The sequence below is a fragment of the Taudactylus pleione genome, unplaced genomic scaffold (assembly GCF_031769625.1).
Source record: "Taudactylus pleione unplaced genomic scaffold, aTauple2 ptg000169l, whole genome shotgun sequence".
In the NCBI taxonomy this organism is placed as follows: Eukaryota; Metazoa; Chordata; class Amphibia; order Anura; family Myobatrachidae; genus Taudactylus; species Taudactylus pleione.
Genome location: NW_028284571.1, coordinates 512162 through 530947, shown reverse-complemented (window position 1 = coordinate 530947; position 18786 = coordinate 512162). Strand labels below are relative to the sequence as shown.

The 18786-nt window shown below is 45.9% G+C and overlaps 1 protein-coding gene across 1 annotated transcript in view; it reads left to right on the top strand.

Moving 5' to 3' along the window:
* NFXL1 (nuclear transcription factor, X-box binding like 1) overlaps positions 1-17411 on the top strand; it is a 140872-nt gene extending 123461 nt beyond the window's left edge. Inside the window, exons 21-23 of the mRNA XM_088475275.1 lie at positions 8851-8937; positions 11559-11612; positions 15956-17411. Coding sequence (XP_088331401.1) covers positions 8851-8937; positions 11559-11612; positions 15956-16132 — 318 coding nt within the window. The 3' untranslated portion in view covers positions 16133-17411. The remainder of the gene's footprint in view (positions 1-8850; positions 8938-11558; positions 11613-15955) is intronic.
* Positions 17412-18786: the final 1375 nt, after the last annotated feature.

Genomic DNA, 18786 nt, shown 5'->3' with positions numbered 1-18786 from the left:
TATGTAAAATCTCTAGAAACATGATCTATTTCACAATTGTTCCTTATGTGTAAATCTATACAGATGTGTCCTTCTTAGTCTTTGCTGCAGTTGCGCCAAACAGCCCCTCTCTGCGCGCTTGGTCCTGTAAGACTCTGCTAGAGTCGGGCATTTTTTTTTTTATAACTAGGAGGCACCAGGAGACTGTGCTGAATAATTTGATAAGTGATACTTGTATATCTGTGTGTGACTTAGGGTTCTATTCACTAAGCAGTGTTAGGAGACAGAGTGAAAAGTGATAAGGTGCCAGCCAATCAGCTCCCAACTGTCATTTTTCAAACACAGCGTCCCTTTCACTAGATCAGAGTATGTTGGTGTATTTTATAATCCCACGTAGCTCAAATATGGGCTTTATTTGCTTGTGCAGTGCAAGCCCTTGGATAATGTCAGCTCTCCCAAATGTCTTCATCAAGAAGTTTCTACTTCAGGGTCCATAGGGGGTCCACAGGGTTGACCTTGGGGGTATAGCTGGATCTGGATCCACGGGCACCACGCAGTTAAAGCTTTGCTGCTCCCAGGATGCACTTGGGTCCTTCCTCCTCTATATCCTGCCCCTGAGCCACAGCACCTCAGTTTTAGTTGGTGCCCGGCCGGAGTCGGGTCACCCTGCGCAGTGGGGCTGCATAAGCAGCCCCTAAGCTTTATTTTTTTTTATTTTTTTTTAAAAGAAGATTTTATTATTTTATTTTTACTGTCTTCAGAGCGGCAGCATCAGACTGTCCATCTGGACGTCCACGCTGCCGCTCCAACAGCCCCGCTGGTGCTGCGACGCCGGTACTGATCCGGGGATCGCAGCGGGACCCCGGAGTCAGTGCTAGCGTGGCTCCGGGAGCTCCCACTGACTGCTGCCGGACTCAAGGGGCCAGGTAAGCCGCATGCAGCGCTTCGCGCAGGGAAAGCTAATGCAGTCTTCATGCCGCCGGTCTCTTGGGACAGACCGGCGGCGCTAGTATCGACGGCGGGCTCCCCCACTATGTGGCATACCCCGCGTGTCTGCTGACCTCCAGGGTGTAAGACCGGTGGGGAACCGGCTTCCCTGGGGGTTTTCATACTAGCAGGGGAGGCAGCCTTCCCTGCTTCAGTGCTCCTCCCCTCAGCCCAGCGCGCCTTCTCTCAAGCGTGCTGGCGTCGCTGGGCTGTTATCTCCTGGCCACTCCTCCTCAGTGCTCTCCGGCGGCCATCTTCAGGCAGCATCGCAGAGCTCCCAGGCAGGCTTCCAGTGGACCAGTCCCCCTGCGTACCTCTCCCCTGATCAGGACAGTGTTCGCAGCGCTATAGCCCTCCCAGACACTGAATCTGGGAGGTTGATTGTAGCGGAAGGTGCAGTGAGTAATATCTCTGCATGGTATGTGACTTTTGCTAGTGCTGCTGTCTGTGCTTTTTTTCTACTTACTGTCAGCTTTTTACCTATCCCTTTCCTTCTCCTACGGCCCGCAGGTGCGTGGGGGAGGGGTGTTCTTTCTGTGTAACCTCACTTATATAAATCTACGTATTTGTGAGGTCCGTCACATACTGCGGTGTGCTCCTCAGTACCAGTTTGTGGGCTGTTCGGGTTGCGTACTTGGGAGTGCGTGGGTGTTATACGCCTTACCTCGTTTCGGTGAGACACTTTTATTGCAAAAAAGTTTGTCTCATGTCTGATGAGGAGAATGAGCGCCCCGTGGCTCCTGTGTTGGTTTCCTGCCGACGCTGTTCGGCAGGAGTTGACGGGGCGGATTTGTCTCAGGACGGTATGTGTGGGCGGTGCCAGTTGGTACCTGGACCTTCTAAACCCCCGGTGGCACAGGATCCTCCGTGGGCGATGTTTACGCAAGTGCTGGCGTCGATCGCGGACCATCTTGCGGTCCCGACTGCGGCCCCCTCTAGGGCGTTGCCCCAGCCTACCATCCCCCGTTCCCCGGGTGTGACGCGTCTGGTGCAGTCTCCTCCCGGGTCCCAGACTGTGGGTCCTTATGTGGGTTTGCCGGTATACGTTCAAACCCCCACGGTGCCACAGCAGTCGATGGTACCTTTTCAGGGCTATCCTCAGGCAGTACCCCCGCCTTGGGTGGACGTCCTCTCCAGCTCTGTTCAGAGCCTGACGGCTTCGTCATCGGCTTTTCAAACTATGTTGCACAGTGATTTGCCCCCTCGGGCGTCCAAGCGTTCCGTTCCGGCTTCACTGGCGGCTCAGTTCACGGACACGGACGTGTCTTCGGATGATGGGGAGATCCATGAAGACTCTGAATCGGATGCCGGGTCCAGGAGGTGGAGGCTAAGTCTTCCATTAATGTGCCGGCATTGGTTAGGGCGGTGCGGGCCATCCTTCACATTGAGGAGGATGTGCCGGTCCCCAGGTCAAAGTACCCAAATTTTAAAAAGGCCAAAGTAGCTTCGACGGTTTTTCCCCTGTCCGATCAGTTGACGGATCATATGGCAGGGGCCTGGCAGTTGCCCAGCAAGAGGTTCCAACCGCAGAAGCGGTTGGCTTCGAACTATCCGTTTCCGGAGGCTCATTGCAGGAAGTGGGAAACTCCTCCCGCAGTGGATTCCCACGTTAACCGCTTAATTAAAAGCGCTACGTTGCCTTTGCCGTCAATCTCCTCCCTGAAAGATCCCACAGACAGGAAGGTGGAGACTTGTTTGAAGTCTATCTACTCTCTCTCGGGGGCGATGGCCCGTCCGTCCATGGCCATCTCTTGGGTGGCTAAGGCCATCGAGAGCTGGGCCAATGCTTTGGAGGATACCTTTCCGGAAGATGCTCCGGAGATCCAGAGAGCGTTGATAGGTCAAATGAGGGATGCGGCTTCCTACATTGGGGAAGCATCAAACAAAAAATGGCAGCTGCTCAATCAATCTGGTAGTACTTTTTTCAGGTGCATGAAAGGGAGGGGTCATACCAAGTAGAAAAGAGAGGGGGTTTAACCCCCTATTGTTCCTCAGCACACTGAATTATACTAGCAACAATATATGAACACTATATGGTAATAGAATTTCAGAGATATTAGTTGCATGCATTTGCAAATACATGGGATGCTGATAGGCCTCGTCAAGGCTTCTCTGTCACTAGCAGTCCCTACACTAAACGGTTCACGTCCGGGGTGCAGAGCACCCCAAAACTACGTCCAGCCCAGGACCCCCCCAGGGCATCACACGAAAAATGGAAAAAGAGTGGCAGTGCAGTGTAAAGTATAGTAGTGTGCAAGTAATTACTAAGTGTTAAGGGGTTAAAATATATGTGAAAAATTACATGAATCATAAACAAACATAAAAAGGTGATGTGAAAAGTAACTATGTGTATTAAGTGGTGATGCCCTCAGGAGGCCCAGCCAGAGCAGCCTCGGCGGCCCTACGCCCAAACGCTCACCCCAAATGTAATGTATGCCAATTAAAGCCTCATAATAAAGGCACATATATATTTTTGGCAAATGTAAGGCCTCATGATAAAGGCACATACATAAATGCATCCGAATTGAGAGCCAACTTACCTGGGAGTCACCCCTGGGAACTCCAACTAGCACTACTAGAACCAGCATGCCCTGCTAATGCTGGCTCATTCATGCATCTCATAACCACAAACAAAAAATGGCAGCTGCTCAATCAATCTGGTAGTACTTTTTTCAGGTGCATGAAAGGGAGGGGTCATACCAAGTAGAAAAGAGAGGGGGTTTAACCCCCTATTGTTCCTCAGCACACTGAATTATACTAGCAACAATATATGAACACTATATGGTAATAGAATTTCAGAGATATTAGTTGCATGCATTTGCAAATACATGGGATGCTGATAGGCCTCGTCAAGGCTTCTCTGTCACTAGCAGTCCCTACACTAAACGGTTCACGTCCGGGGCGCAGAGCACCCCAAAACTACGTCTAGCCCAGGACCCCCCCAGGGCATCACACGAAAAATGGAAAAAGAGTGGCAGTGCAGTGTAAAGTATAGTAGTGTGCAAGTAATTACTAAGTGTTAAGGGGTTAAAATATATGTGAAAAATTACATGAATCATAAAAAACATAAAAAGGTGATGTGAAAAGTAACTATGTGTATTAAGTGGTGATGCCCTCAGGAGGCCCAGCCAGAGCAGCCTCGGCGGCCCTACGCCCAAACGCTCACCCCAAATGTAATGTATGCCAATTAAAGCCTCATAATAAAGGCACATATATATTTTTGGCAAATGTAAGGCCTCATGATAAAGGCACATACATAAATGCATCCGAATTGATAGCCAACTTACCTGGGAGTCACCCCTGGGAACTCCAACTAGCACTACTAGAACCAGCATGCCCTGCTAATGCTGGCTCATTCATGCATCTCATAACCACAAACAAAAAATGGCAGCTGCTCAATCAATCTGGTAGTACTTTTTTCAGGTGCATGAAAGGGAGGGGTCATACCAAGTAGAAAAGAGAGGGGGTTTAACCCCCTATTGTTCCTCAGCACACTGAATTATACTAGCAACAATATATGAACACTATATGGTAATATATAGGTAACATCACCTTTTTATGTTTGTTTATGATTCATGTAATTTTTCACATATATTTTAACCCCTTAACACTTAGTAATTACTTGCACACTACTATACTTTACACTGCACTGCCACTCTTTTTCCATTTTTCGTGTGATGCCCTGGGGGGGTCCTGGGCTGGACGTAGTTTTGGGGTGCTCTGCGCCCCGGACGTGAACCGTTTAGTGTAGGGACTGCTAGTGACAGAGAAGCCTTGACGAGGCCTATCAGCATCCCATGTATTTGCAAATGCATGCAACTAATATCTCTGAAATTCTATTACCATATAGTGTTCATATATTGTTGCTAGTATAATTCAGTGTGCTGAGGAACAATAGGGGGTTAAACCCCCTCTCTTTTCTAATTGGGGAAGCATCGTTAGATGCAAGCCTGCTGACCTCTCGGGTGTCGGCTGCAGCTGTGTCGGCTCGTTGGTCCTTGTGGCTGAGGTCTTGGAGAGCTGACGCTGACTCCAAAAAGGGGCTGGAGACCTTACCTTTTAATGGGGAGTTGCTTTTTGGTCCAGACTTGGACAAAATTGTGGACACTCTGGCTAAATCTAAATCCGCTTCTGCACCTACCAAGGTTCGGAGCTCTGCTTTTCGGTCCTTTCGGGTTCAGGGCAAGGCCAAAGGTCAGTCCTTCCCGAGGCAGTCGACGACCAAGGCCGCTTCTAAGCCCGAGAAACAGGCCTGGAGTGCCAGGCGCCCTTCTTCCAAGCAGGAAGATAAACCTTCTGCCTGATGGGACGGGCCTCCCTCTGGGGAACCCCAGAGTGGGAGACTGACTTCTTCTATTTGCCCAGTGCTGGCACAATACCACCACGGATGCCTGGGTTCGAGAAGTGGTCTCCCAGGGGTACGCCCTGTCTTTTCAGCACAGACCGCCCCACCAGTTTTTCTGCACGAGTCCTTCTCAGGATACGACCAAGTCCTTACAGATTCAGGAAGCTATAGAGTCCTTGCTGACAGCAGGGGTCATTGTTCCCGTTCCTCAATTACAACGAGGGACGGGGTACTATTCTTCTCTGTTTCTGGTGCGGAAACCCAATGGTTCTCATCGCCCTATCCTCAACTTGAAGTCTCTGAACAAATTCCTCAGGGTTCCCAAGTTCAGGATGGAAACGTTACGTTCCATCATTCTGGCGATGGAACCAGGGGATTACATGGTGTCCCTGGATATCCAGGACGCCTACCTCCATGTTCCGATAGCACCTTCGCACCAGTGGTATCTGAGGTTCGCTATCCTTCAACACCATTATCAGTTCCGGGCGCTACCCTTTGGTTTCTCCACGGCACCGAGGGTGTTCACGAAGATTACGGAGGTCATGGCCGCACATCTTTGGAACCAGAATGTACGGCTGCTGCCGTATCTGGACGACCTCCTGTTGCTGGCGAGCTCCGCGGAGGTACTGCTTCAACATCTCCACCTGACGATCGCTTGCCTGCAAGCGCACGGGTGGCTGATAAATTGGAAAAAGTCCTCCCTGATTCCATCATTCGGATGGTTCATTTGGGAACCCTGCTGGATTCCCGTCAGCAAAGGATCTTCCTGACCCCGGAGAAGGTCTCCTCCCTGCAGCTGAGGATACACAGTTGCCTCAGCAGTTGCCGCCTGTCGGTCCATTCGGCTATGAGAGTTCTGGGCTCAATGGTGTCAACATTCGACATGGTGGAATTTGCCCAGTTCCATTCCCGGCCCCTGCAGGGGCTGATTCTATCGGAATGGAACGGGTTACCTCACCGGATCCGCTCTCAGTTGCTGGTGTTGTCCCCGGAGGTTCGGCAGTCTTTGGCTTGGTGGCTTCAAACAGCTCATCTGGTCGAGGGGCGCCCCTTTTGGATCCCGGACTGGGTCCGCTCACGACGGATGCCAGTCTTCGGGGTTGGGGGGCAGTGACCGGCTCGTTGTCACTTCAGGGTCGTTGGTCTGCGGAAGAAGGTCTTCTTCCCATCAACATTCTGGAACTGCGGGCAGTATACCGGGCCCTGCAGTCGTCCGGTCCCGCTCTTCACGGAAGGGCGGTTCAGGTGCAGTCCGACAACGCCACCACGGTGGCGTTTATCAACCACCAAGGAGGAACTCGCAGTCGGGCAGCGATGTCGGAGGTGTCTCGCATCCTTGCTTGGGCGGAGTGTCACATTCCAGCGATCTCGGCAGTCTTCATTCCCGGAGTCCTCAATTGGGAGACGGACTTCCTCAGCCGTCACGACGTGCATCCCTGAGAATGGTCGCTTCACCCAGAGGTGTTTCAGCTACTCGTGGACAGGTGGGGGCTGCCGGAGCTGGACTTGATGGCCTCCCGTCACAATCACAAGTTGCCCGTTTACGGGTCAAGGACAAGAGACGCAGGCGCCAGTCTGGTAGACGCGCTGTCAGTGAAATGGACGTTTCACCTGGCATATCTGTTTCCTCCGATATCCTTACTTCCTCGGGTTCTGCGGAAATTCAAGCAGGACGGCGGCACGCTCGTGCTGGTGGCTCCAGCATGGCCCAGACGTCCTTGGTACTCCGATCTGAGGTGTCTCTCCATCGACGCTCCGTACTTTCTTCCTCAGCGTCGGGACCTATTGTCTCAAGGGCCCTGCCTTTACCCGGATCTGGGTCGGCTGTCTTTGACGGCGTGGCTCTTGAGACAGCCGTCTTGAGGTCTCGGGGCTTCTCCATTTCTGTTATTGGTACCATGCTCAGGGCACGCAAGCCTGCTTCAGCACGGATTTATCACAGGGTGTGGCACACTTACTTTCAGTGGTGTGAGTCCAGACATTATGATCCTCAGGTGTTCCGAGTTTCTAGGATCTTGGAATTTCTTCAATCAGGATTGGACCTCGGCTTACGCCTTGCATCTCTGAAGGTTCATGTGTCCGCCTTGTCCGTGTGGTTTCAACGGCGGATTGCAATACTGCCGGATGTTCACACCTTTTTCCAAGGTGTTCTCAGGATCCAGCCTCCCTTTGTGCCTCCTGTGGCTCCTTGGGACTTGGCGGTGGTTCTGCGGGTCCTGCAGGGTCCTCCGTTTGAGCCTCTTGAGTCGGTGGAGCTCAAGTGGCTGACGTTCAAGACCGTTTTTCTCCTGGCAATTGCTTCTGCCAGGAGGGTGTCAGAGTTGGGGGCACTTTCCTGTCGCCCCCCTTTTCTGGTTTTTCACCAGGACAGAGCGGTGCTCCGCACTCGTCCTGAGTTTTTGCCCAAAGTGGTTTCCAAGTTCCACATTAATCAGGAGCTTGTCGTGCCAGCTTTTCAGTCACCTGATCTTTCCGCTGGTGAGGCTTCCTTAGATGTAGTCTGGGCACTTAGAATCTACGTGGACCGGACTGCTTCGGTTAGGAAGTCGGATTCTTTGTCCTCTTCGGTTTTCACAAGAGGGGTTGGCCTGCCAACAAGCAGACGTTAGCCCGTTGGCTTCGTTCAGTTATTTGTGAGGCTTATGCACAGGAGGGTTTACCTGTGCCAGCCTCTGTTAAGGCTCATTCCACTCGTTCTGTGGGTCCCTCGTGGGCTGCTAGACATGGCGCCTCCGCTGTTCAGCTGTGTAAGACGGCCACTTGGTCTTCCATTCAAACGTCTTTGAGGTTCTATGCGTTTGACACCTTCGCCTCTCAGGATGCATCCTTCGGGAGCCGGGTACTCCTTTCAGCACAGGAGCATCCCCGCCTTTAGTTGAACTGCTTTGGGACATCCCCAAGTTCCACCCTGTGGACCCCCTATGGACCCTGAAGTAGAAAACAAGAGATATGGTAAGAACTTACCTTTGTTATCTCTGTTTCTACGAAGTCCATAGGGTCCACAGGGCGCCCGCCCTGACGCACCTGGCTTCATATGGGCTGTGTGGCTGGTCACCGGTTTTCCGTCTCCTATTTCTGTGAGTATGGTTTCTTGTGTGTTCCAGTCTTCCTTCTCTCTGTTTAGTCTCCTCCTCCGGCCTTGGCTGCTTACCAATTAAGGTGCTGTGGCTCGGGGGCGGGGTATAGAGGAGGACGGACCCAAGTGCATCCTGGGAGCAGCAAAGCTTTAACTGCGTGGATCCAGATCCAGCTATACCCCCAAGGTCAACTCTGTGGACCCTATGGACTTCGTAGAAACAGAGATAACAAAGGTAAGTTCTTACCATATCTCTTGTTTTCTCCAACAATACCAGGATAAGATATAGAATTGCCAAATACAGCATGGAGTTATCAGGAACTCTGAGTTACCCATGCAGTGGTTACATCTTGCATGCTCCATGCTTTCATTTATGATCATGTATGTGCCATCTTTACAGCATTTTGATAAAGTAACTTTCCTGAACTCTTGATCTAAGCATGTTCTCCTCTTCCAATGACAGGAGCTACCATGTAACTCTGCACGTGAGGGCCGTGTGTCTGTAGAGTGTGACTCGCTGTGCCTGGAGATGAGGAAGAAAGCCATAGAGGTACATTCCTGATGGCAATATTTCATGCTGTATGTCTGAGGAGCTTTCCTGGAAATGTCCATATATCACTTAACATTTTCCAACACATTGTCCTTCTTTTAGCTGAATTTCACACTTCTTCATTTTCTGCTAGATGTCATTTTAAACAATAAATAGACCTTAGTTATGCTGTAGCTGGATTCAACGCTGCTTAATTTTTTTATAGCCCTTCTGTAAACCGTATGAATATTTCTTCAGATTTCTCCACATGTAATTTTGTAGAGAAGGTAGTGGTGGCCAATGCAACCAATAAAACTTTGGCTTTCATTTTCTAAACTTGATTGCAAAAATTTCCAAATCTGATTGGTTGCTATGAAATAAGCCCCCCTCCCCTTTTTTTCTTATTTACATAGTAACATGCATCTTAGCTTTCATAGAATCCTTCTGTTCAACAGTTCTGGCTTTCCTTTATACTTGTATTTATCTATATCAGCAAGAACTATCATATTGCTTTCTCTGCAGCCATACTGTAGCTTCCAATAGAACAAATTCCCTAATGGCCAAGTTATGCAGTTTAATTAGCTGGCAATGAGAAATGTAAACCTTGAACGGCACCATTGTCAAGGAACAGGCTTAGGATTGCTGTGTTTATATAAGAATCGCTCTGTACAACATAGTTTTTGAATTGTGCTTAATCCCACCTTTGCAAAGGTAAGTTGGGTTATGCGCAATAAATGGATTTTCAACTAATTTGTAATGCATTAAGCCCATAATTGATTATTTTGCACAGAACCTGATATCTGATACAATGGCTGATGCTCCTCCAGAGATTTCAGCCATTTCCAAGGCCTGGAGACAGAGGGGAGATGATCATTTTTTTTTTTAACTATGCACCAGAGCTGAGCTTAAGGTGTATGAAGGCTGCATAGGCCTGGTGCTACATAAGACAACACTAATTATGAGGATTAGAGAGTAAATAGCCTGTTTGCGATTGACAGGTGTTACAGTAGAATTAGCGGTCAGTTACACGCCTGTTTGGGGGCTGTCTTAGTTCCTCGCTTAGTTTCCCACGCTCCAACATTACAGTCCAGGTTTTAAGGATGTCCATGCACAGGTGACTTAATTAGTACCTCAGTCAATTTGATTTAACCATCTGGACTCAAGCATGAATATCCTTAAAGCCTGGACTGTAATGGCAGAGTTTGGGAATTTCTGTGTTGGTGGAAGCAGTGAGCACTTTCTCTTTGTCCTTCTATTATTTGTTGTGTTTGTGTGTGTTATTATAGCCTTTTCGGTGTTCATTAACGTTTGCTTTCCAGTTGAGGAGCAGCCAGGCGGGAAAGCTTTGCTTTTCATTGAACAGGGCACATACGGTAGTTGTGGGACACCCCTTTTTCGTAGGGCGAGTTGTCTCTGCCCTAAAATGGGGACCTGGGCTTCTTCCCAGAGGTTGGGCCCAGTAGTACTAGACCAATGAAGTGGGGGCTCCGAAAGGGAGGGGGAAACTTTTAGAGGAGTCCCCCAACCCTCCCCCCCACATAACACCTGCCCACTACTGCTGGCTGTCATATAACAGTGGGAGAGAGCAGAGGCTGCTGGTGCTCAGCAGAAGCAGCCTCCTTTCCAGCCAACCTGCAAGCACTGCGGGCTGGGCTGGGGGGGTCCTGGAAGGGTCCCGGAAGGCAGTAGCAGTCACTGCTTTCTCCCTGCTTGATTAACATACCCCTCCATGAATCCCCTTGGTGTCACCTTCGTAACTCGGGTTGTATCGGTGGATTTTAGGTAGCCTCAATTTGGTAGTCTCATGGTGAGCTAGAGCTGTGTAAGCAATGCTTTCTTCACCACCCACTTTTTTCCAATTAAATAAAAGCTGTGACCATTTCAGTCCACTTCTGTTGTCAGTGTCAAGTTTAAGATATTAATCTGATTATTTATGAGCTTAACTCATCAGAGGATAGAGGTCTTACAGCTGGGTGGCAGGTAAAAGCTAAAGTCTAAACTATAGCCATGCTTATGGCGCTAAAACATTTTAAGATTAGAAGGAAGGAAGATAGTTAAAACAAAGATAGTATAGGGAAGAAAAGTATAAAGAATGAGAGAATTCCCGCTCTGATTAAATGGCTAAAAAATATATGTATTCTATAGCAAAGTATTCATAAAATTGTTTCACAAATAGCAGAGCTCTGGAGCTGAATCTCAGCCTCTATAGTAGCCTAGAGAGGAAGGTGACCTTTATCTTGGCTCTGGAGCTGGCATGGAGCCCTAGCTAGGCTAACAGAGTCAGAACCAGTGCTGGCAAACTATATCACTGCCAGCACTGGTATCTACCTCTACATTCATTGGTTTATGCAGCACATTCCCTGCTTCTACTTGTACTAAATACATGGAGTTTTTCTTCTCATCTCCTTCTGTGTAGGTTATCTAGGTTTAATATCATCTAAACAAGTGTTTTTGTACTTTATTTTGGGGCGGGTAAGGCTAGAGCATCTTACAGCAAAGCTTTATTATATCTTTGTATTTAGATAGTGGAGTGCCATATGCCTGTTAGTGCTGTTGTGCAGTGTTTGTACCTAGCAGCAAAGCACAGGTGACATGAAAGCTATGTGATTATTCCTCTCTTCTGAATCTGTTCAAATTTGCAGCTGAAGGCAGAAGAAGCAAAGGCAGCGAATGAAGAAGAGAAACGCAGACAGCAGGTATCTACCATCCATCAGAATATGTCATTCCCCTGGTATTGCACACAGGTAACATAATACCGTGATGTGTTGTCCAATAAGTGTTCCCTCTAGCCTGTTTCAGTGGGGCGCCGCGCCCTGCCCGCTGTTCACCCTGGAGTGAACACTAGTTCCTGATCACTTGCTTGGACCAGCAGTCAGCTGACCTTCACAACAACTTTGGCCATCACCAAGTCTGCAGCGGTCACACTATATTATATTAAAGCACCACTGAGTGTGAAATATAGTTTGCATTGCATAAAATCATTATATTCACAAAGACGTTTACATCTACAGCAGAGCACAAGGGGGTGTTCTCTGGTATTAGTCGTTTGTGAGTGAGAGATTCCCTTGTGTCCTTATACTCAATGGGTGGCTTCTACGAGTTTACTGGGAAAGCTGCCCTAATAGCATTGGTCACTCAGGCAGCAGAAGCCAGATATCATTGGACCAATTAGAAGACTCCGCTGAGGAACCAAGTGCGGATCTGTGTGATATAAATGGCTAATAATAATAATATAGTACAATTTCTCATTTTATAGCGGGTTTCCATTAATTGTCTGGAAGACTGCACATGTACACCTTATTCGCTTAATTACTAAATACATCCTGGAATAAGCCATTCAGAAGGAATGCATTAGGTTTACCACTGCTTTGCCTCCTAGCACTGGGTTACTTAGCACTGATACTCTGCTTAAGAATAGAGCAGTGCATTAAAGTCACCCAAACTGTGTTGGTTTGTTTTTGTTTTTTAATTTTCCCTTCATATTTGTTTAATGGAAATTTTTGGAGAAATGTAAAAAAATAATCAGATTATTGTTATTTACCTATTTTTTTTTTATAACGGTTATATTGAGTCAGCTTGCAGATCTCACCATTGAGTATACTTCTTTTTGTTTCTCAGTGTCATAACCCCAGTACATCCTGCTGAGCTTTAGCCCAATTACCTTTCAGGTTATTGCCTAAGGGCCTGATATTGTCTTGTGGAACGCACATCCATAATCCTTAGAGCAAGTGATAGAATTCTCTGCATCACTATTTATTTATTTATTTATTAACAGTTTCTTATATAGCGCAGCATATTCCGTTGCATTTACAATTGGAAACATTGATAGAACAAAACAGGGTAATAACAGACAGACATAGAGGTAAGAGGGCCCTGCTTGCAAGCTTACAATCTATAGGGAAATAGGCATTGATACACAAGGATTGGTGCTATATATTGCAATTTGGTCCGGCCAGAATGCAGAGTTTCTTGGTGGGCTGCATGATCCAGTCACACAGGAATGTCGGCAAAATGTCAGGAGTATGTGAAAGAAAGACAATATGTGAGGTTATGTGTGGACTGTGAGAGGGGATGTAATAAGACATGGAAGCTATGAAGGTTATGTCACTAGATGTGGCCATGCGAGTGGCTTTAGTGCTGCACTACTGCCGAATTGTTTTCACATCTGCAGGGCAAGCAGACGGCAGTGCCAGAGAAGGTACAAAAATACAGGGTGGCAATGTGTGAAACCAGCTAGATTGTGGCGGCCAGTAAGTGTAACATAAACTGCCTCTCGCTGTGAGCGTGCTGCCTGGGGAAGTGCTGAAGCACAGCTGGTGGGCAGAGCTAATATCTGCACTGAGAACTGATTGTAGTGCAGGACTGACACAGATGAAAGCTGCAGTGAGAGAAAAACATTGCTGAGTGCAGATACTCGCACATAGAAGTGTTGCTTAATTGCAGGAGCGGACACAGATGATTAATCCAGAGCAGACATTGTGAGCCAAATCAGGGGTGAAACACACAAATCTGTGAAGCTAGTAAGCAGGACTAGAGTAGTATATGGCTTGCTCTATAACTGTGACAGGAAAATGCTTAGAAACCATGTGTTGGCCCTGTGGGAGAACTCCAGAATCTTTCAGCCCCTTCCTGACACCTATCCGTTTATTCATGTGGTAAAACTCTCCTGATACAATCCAGAAATATGGCCAAGAGCTGGCAGGAGGCTGAGGTGCCCACAGTACAGAGGTACAAACCCCTATCCTCAAATCTCACCAAATAGCTGTGTTTATCGTGCCACAGATTTTGGTACTTAGCTGCGTGGAAACACTAATCCCAAATACATAGTGTACTATAAGCAAACGAAGACGCAAAATTGTGGAAAACGTACACAATCCAGGTTACATAGGCAAAAGACAGGTCAGATATGAGTGACCCTCACTATGCATTATTATGTGTAATCTGCCTATACCAATTCCTTTGCAACAAAATGGGGTCTATGTACTAATAATCGCGGCACTGCCATTATTATGTATCCATATAGCTGGGAATAGTTTCACTTTTAATGAAAACATCCGCGCTATGGGTTCTGATTCACTACTATACGCAACTGTGTATGCACACAGTTCAACTGCGATAGTATGCTAATTCATTGCGATCACTACAGCACTACACAAGGACACCTACTTTACTTATCACACATCCGTAATGTTTAGCAAGACTGCAAAACCATCGGTACAATGGAGTATCATCGCAGCCTCACGCACAGCTGCACAAGGTCAGACCTTACTCAGAAATTGCTAACAACCACGCACGCTATCAGGCCTCAGGCTGCGTAGGGCATCGCATTTCAGAATTTATGCACGCCCCTGCACGGCGTTGAAATGCACTGGCACACGGCACTTCCTGTCAGTCACTCTGCGATGGGTCTGCATAGTCACTGCGATCGTATTCCCGATCGCAACAGCTAGTTCGCGCATTGCGATGCATGCACAGAACGCAGCAATCGGCCGATTGCGCGCGTAATCGCAGTTGGGTTCGGTAATGAATCAGGCCCTATGTACCAAGGGGAGCTCGTAGGGACAGCGGTTGCGGTAACGGCTGTCGCTGTGAGTGATATCCCCGACATTTAGTAGAAGTCTTTCATAGAAGTGAAAGACTTCTCCTGGGGGAGCTGACACTGCGCATGCGCACAGCGTCAGCTTCTGGAACTGGCTGCGGGGGAGAGAGAAAGATCTCTCTCCTGCCCCTGTTGCCCCCTTAGGCTTACAGTAGTTGACACCATCTGAAGATGGTGTAAACTAACGGGGCTGAACTCCAAAAAGCATTGCTTTTTGGAGTTTAGTGCATAGGGGTCAGACTATAGTCCCCATTGATGATAATGGGGGCTGCGATCTGTAGTGCTAATTAGCACTTTGCTGTAGATTTCTGTGAAATCATACATTGTGCTATTCGTACATTAGTTACATAATTTTATGTACACATCAGCTTAATACATAGGCCCCTTAGTGCACTATTTGCAAAAGCTGATCGTACAGTATGTCATCCATGTAAATTTCTAATGTAGAGTTCCACTGCCAAAGACATAGGCTACATTCCATTTTGAAGTTATTCATGCATTAGAATTTAGAAATATAGCCATGTGCTTCTTATAAGTCCCAGCTTGCACACCCGGCCTCGGGACAACAGAACAGTAAATTCATGCTTTGTATGATCTCATCCAGCTGTAATGGTCGTGTTCAAACCACAGAATAGTTCGGTGTGCCATATATTTCTGTTTGCACAAATGACTGCATAATAAAGAGCACACCTTCATTCCAGGTTCTGGAGCTGGTCCTCCACCATGTCCAAGGATGAGTTAAAATAACAGGTCCTTTAGCTGTAGCTATGCCGTCCTTCACTGATCAGGGAATTTCCCCTTAATGCACCTTCTCCGTCCCTCTTAATTTAACATTTTAATAATCTCTTCCTTAAAGTCAAAATCTAATTTCTCATGTTGGCACATAAGTGTGCATGTATGCACCTGCAAGGAAAGCCCCGGTATCACTGTGCCTTCCATAAGGAACATTACATTTTGTACACCGCAGACATCACCTCTTTGCCGGCAATTCACCAAAAATACCGGAACATAACAGACCATATTCAGTGCTTCCCTCACATCTGCACGTTTATAAATTACACTCATTGTCTTAAGTTCTTTCATTTATCTAAGATACTGTATTTGTAAACAACTTTCTTTCATGAGTTCTTCTCTGTCAAAGAAACATTATAGGTTACACTGTCTGCATTATATTAGCCTGTGGTAAAAGCAACAGATGGGGCCAACTTTATTAAAACATTTATCCAGCTATGGAGAGAGATCGCTATCTCATCTTTTCCAGTTAAGTTAATGGTTTGTATCTGTGACATTTACACTTGTAACTATTCCGAGAGCTCCCATTTTACATCGGCCACAGGAAGCCCTTTGCCAAATGCTCCCTTATAGACTATTGATGGGCAGAGGACAAAGACTTCATGCGTAATGTCATTGCAGTGATGCTTTCCTCTCTCTCTCTTATAGGCTGAATTGGAAGCATTTGAAAATCGACTAAAAGGAAAAAGACGAAAGAACAGGAAGAAGGATGAAGTGGAGGTTCAGCAATCTGTATGGCAGAAATACAAAAAATACATATTAATGCCAGTGTGTGGCGTTGCCCTTGCCATATTTACACTGTATCTCACACAAGTTAATATATGATTAAATAATACAAAGCGCGTTTCATTTCCACACGGGGTGGGAGAGTTTAACTTCATCAGCTCACATCTCGTAGTGAGAATGTAATTACTAATTAACCTGCTCATTGTACAGGGAGTACTATATTAACTTTCTACTGTGTACACTTACAGAAGGGAAGATCTATTGAAATCGCACCTTTTGTGTATCTCATTCAGTATGCAGACACTATGCTGTTTGTTTCTCTTCTCCTGTTATATATTATATAATCACTTACCAACCCTCCTTCCCAGCACCCGACCCCTGGTATAAAACAAATTCTGTATTATTCAAAGAACAAAATCACGGATCCAGCACTGTAGGAAAAAATAGACTATTCTGTCCCATTCATAAGCTAATAGATATTTATCTGCACCGGGGAGAGCTTATATGGCATCTTATTGTGGGCATCGCTGCGTCCACTAAGATAAAATGCCTCAGTCATTCTATGATGATATTGCAGAGTAGGAAGGAAATGCAGAAATAAAAGGTGCTTTGGTAGAAATGCATATATTTATCAAATAGAGTGTTTTTTCCAGCATCATGTATTCTTATGCATTCGAGATATATATATATGTATATGTATATTATAATAAGATATATTATAGTTCCCATTCTACAAAAGTAAAAAATAAAATGTTTTTGAAGCAGAAATACATACAGGTTGATTTGATAAGAATGGTTTTGGGTGTGATTTTCGGGGCCGGCTACATGGGTGAAATGTCCCTAGCAGGTCATTTAGTTCATTAACTTTATGGGTTGAACAGATTATTCCGCAGACTGCATTGTCCATAAATTGTGGCCTGTTAGAGACGGCTTCCTAGCTGCCCCAGTTCTGTTTTGTTTATTGGTTCATTATGTTGGAAACTATATCATTTGTGTATGTCTATTGTGCCACAGAAGTGACAGAAAACCGATACAGTCGTAGTGACTTTAATAAGATTGCAATGAACATTTGGAGCATATGTCCTCATTAAAAAAAAAAAAAAATGAACATTTTACATTTCTCTATGTATAGAAAAGTGTCCACCTAGATGAGCATATCCTTTCATCTTACTAAATATTACAGTAGATTTTTATTTTATAGTTTTAATAGATTAATACTTTTAGTTGCCTTTTTATGGGGAAGTAATGTAATAAAAAGGTGATAAATACATATGACTGATGTAGTGTGTTTCTGTTTGTTGTTATCTGAAATGCTGGAATTTTGAATTTGTTCCTCAGCTGTCTGTAACAAAATAAAACATTCTTGTGATAAAATAAACCATGAAATGTATACTTTGTTGCAGCATCATCTACTGTACTTTCAATATCTGAGACTTGTGCAACTGTTAAGGTGCGTATCCACTAGACTATTAAATTAGCGATTGAACAATTACGATATCGTTATCGTTCAAATGCTCATTAATCGTTTATAAATCAGGTATTAAATGTAAAAAATGACCAGCGATGCGCGCTCCCGCTGGTCATTTTCGACTTTGATCATCGCCTGAACATGCAGGCCAACCTGCTGATAACGAGAGGTTGTGCGTGTTCGTGGATGAGGGGAGGATGCCTGCACTGAACGACATATCGATCAGTGTGGGCACATTATCCACTGCACAGGATGAAGAACGATTACAATGTTGTAATTGTACAGTCGTTCCACACTCGTGTAGTGGATACGCATCCTTTAGTTTAAGCTACACCTGTTTGTTCTTTTTGGTTTAAAATCCATTATAATTGCTGTATGCAATCCTCTGTCAGAGGTTCCCAAACTCCATCATTACAGTCCAGGTTTTAAGGATATCAATGCTTGAGCAAAAGTGTCTTATTTAGTACCTCAGTCAATTTGATTTAACCATCTGGGCTCAAACATGTATATCCTTAAAACCTGGACTGTAGTTTGAGAGTTTGGAAACCTGTACTGTAAATGTTCATGCTAAAAAAGAAGTCCTATATTTTATAAAGTGCTGAAAATAGGAATATGTATGCAAAATTATACAATAATGAAAAATTGATATACAAGGCCTATTGAAATCAAATAAGCGTGGAACTAATGACAGATGAAGGCCAAGAGGCGTTGACAGAAAAAGTAAACGTGCTCTCAACGCGTTCATCACCCTCCTGGGCCGTTAGTTGCTCATACTTTGTGAATATCACACAGATTCTCCTGAATAAGCAGATGATTTTGTAAAGATCAGTTTAGTGGTAGTACCAAAGTAGCACAACTTGCGAGTTTCTTTGTGGAATAACCCATTCCACTGCATCAGATGAAGTTGTAGGATAGTTCACATCACATCTGATGAAGTTATAGGTTATCTCGCAACGAAACGTGTCAGTAACACTACTTTGGGATTACCATTGGACCGATATTTATAAAATCCACAGCTTATGTATGAGAGAATTTTGTTTAATATAAAACATAAACTTAAAAGTATTGAGTACTGTGGGCAAAACAGGAGCAGTCTTCACAGAGATCAGTGTATCACATACAGATGTTCCTACATCAGCGTCTATGAAAATACGTTTTCAAGCTTTGTCGTTGCCAAGTAGGACAAGAACTGGACATCGGAGTGCTGGAAAACTGCATTTACAGTCAGCACAAATGCATCATGAATAACAGACCAGCTAATTCCATGCAGCTATCACGACACATA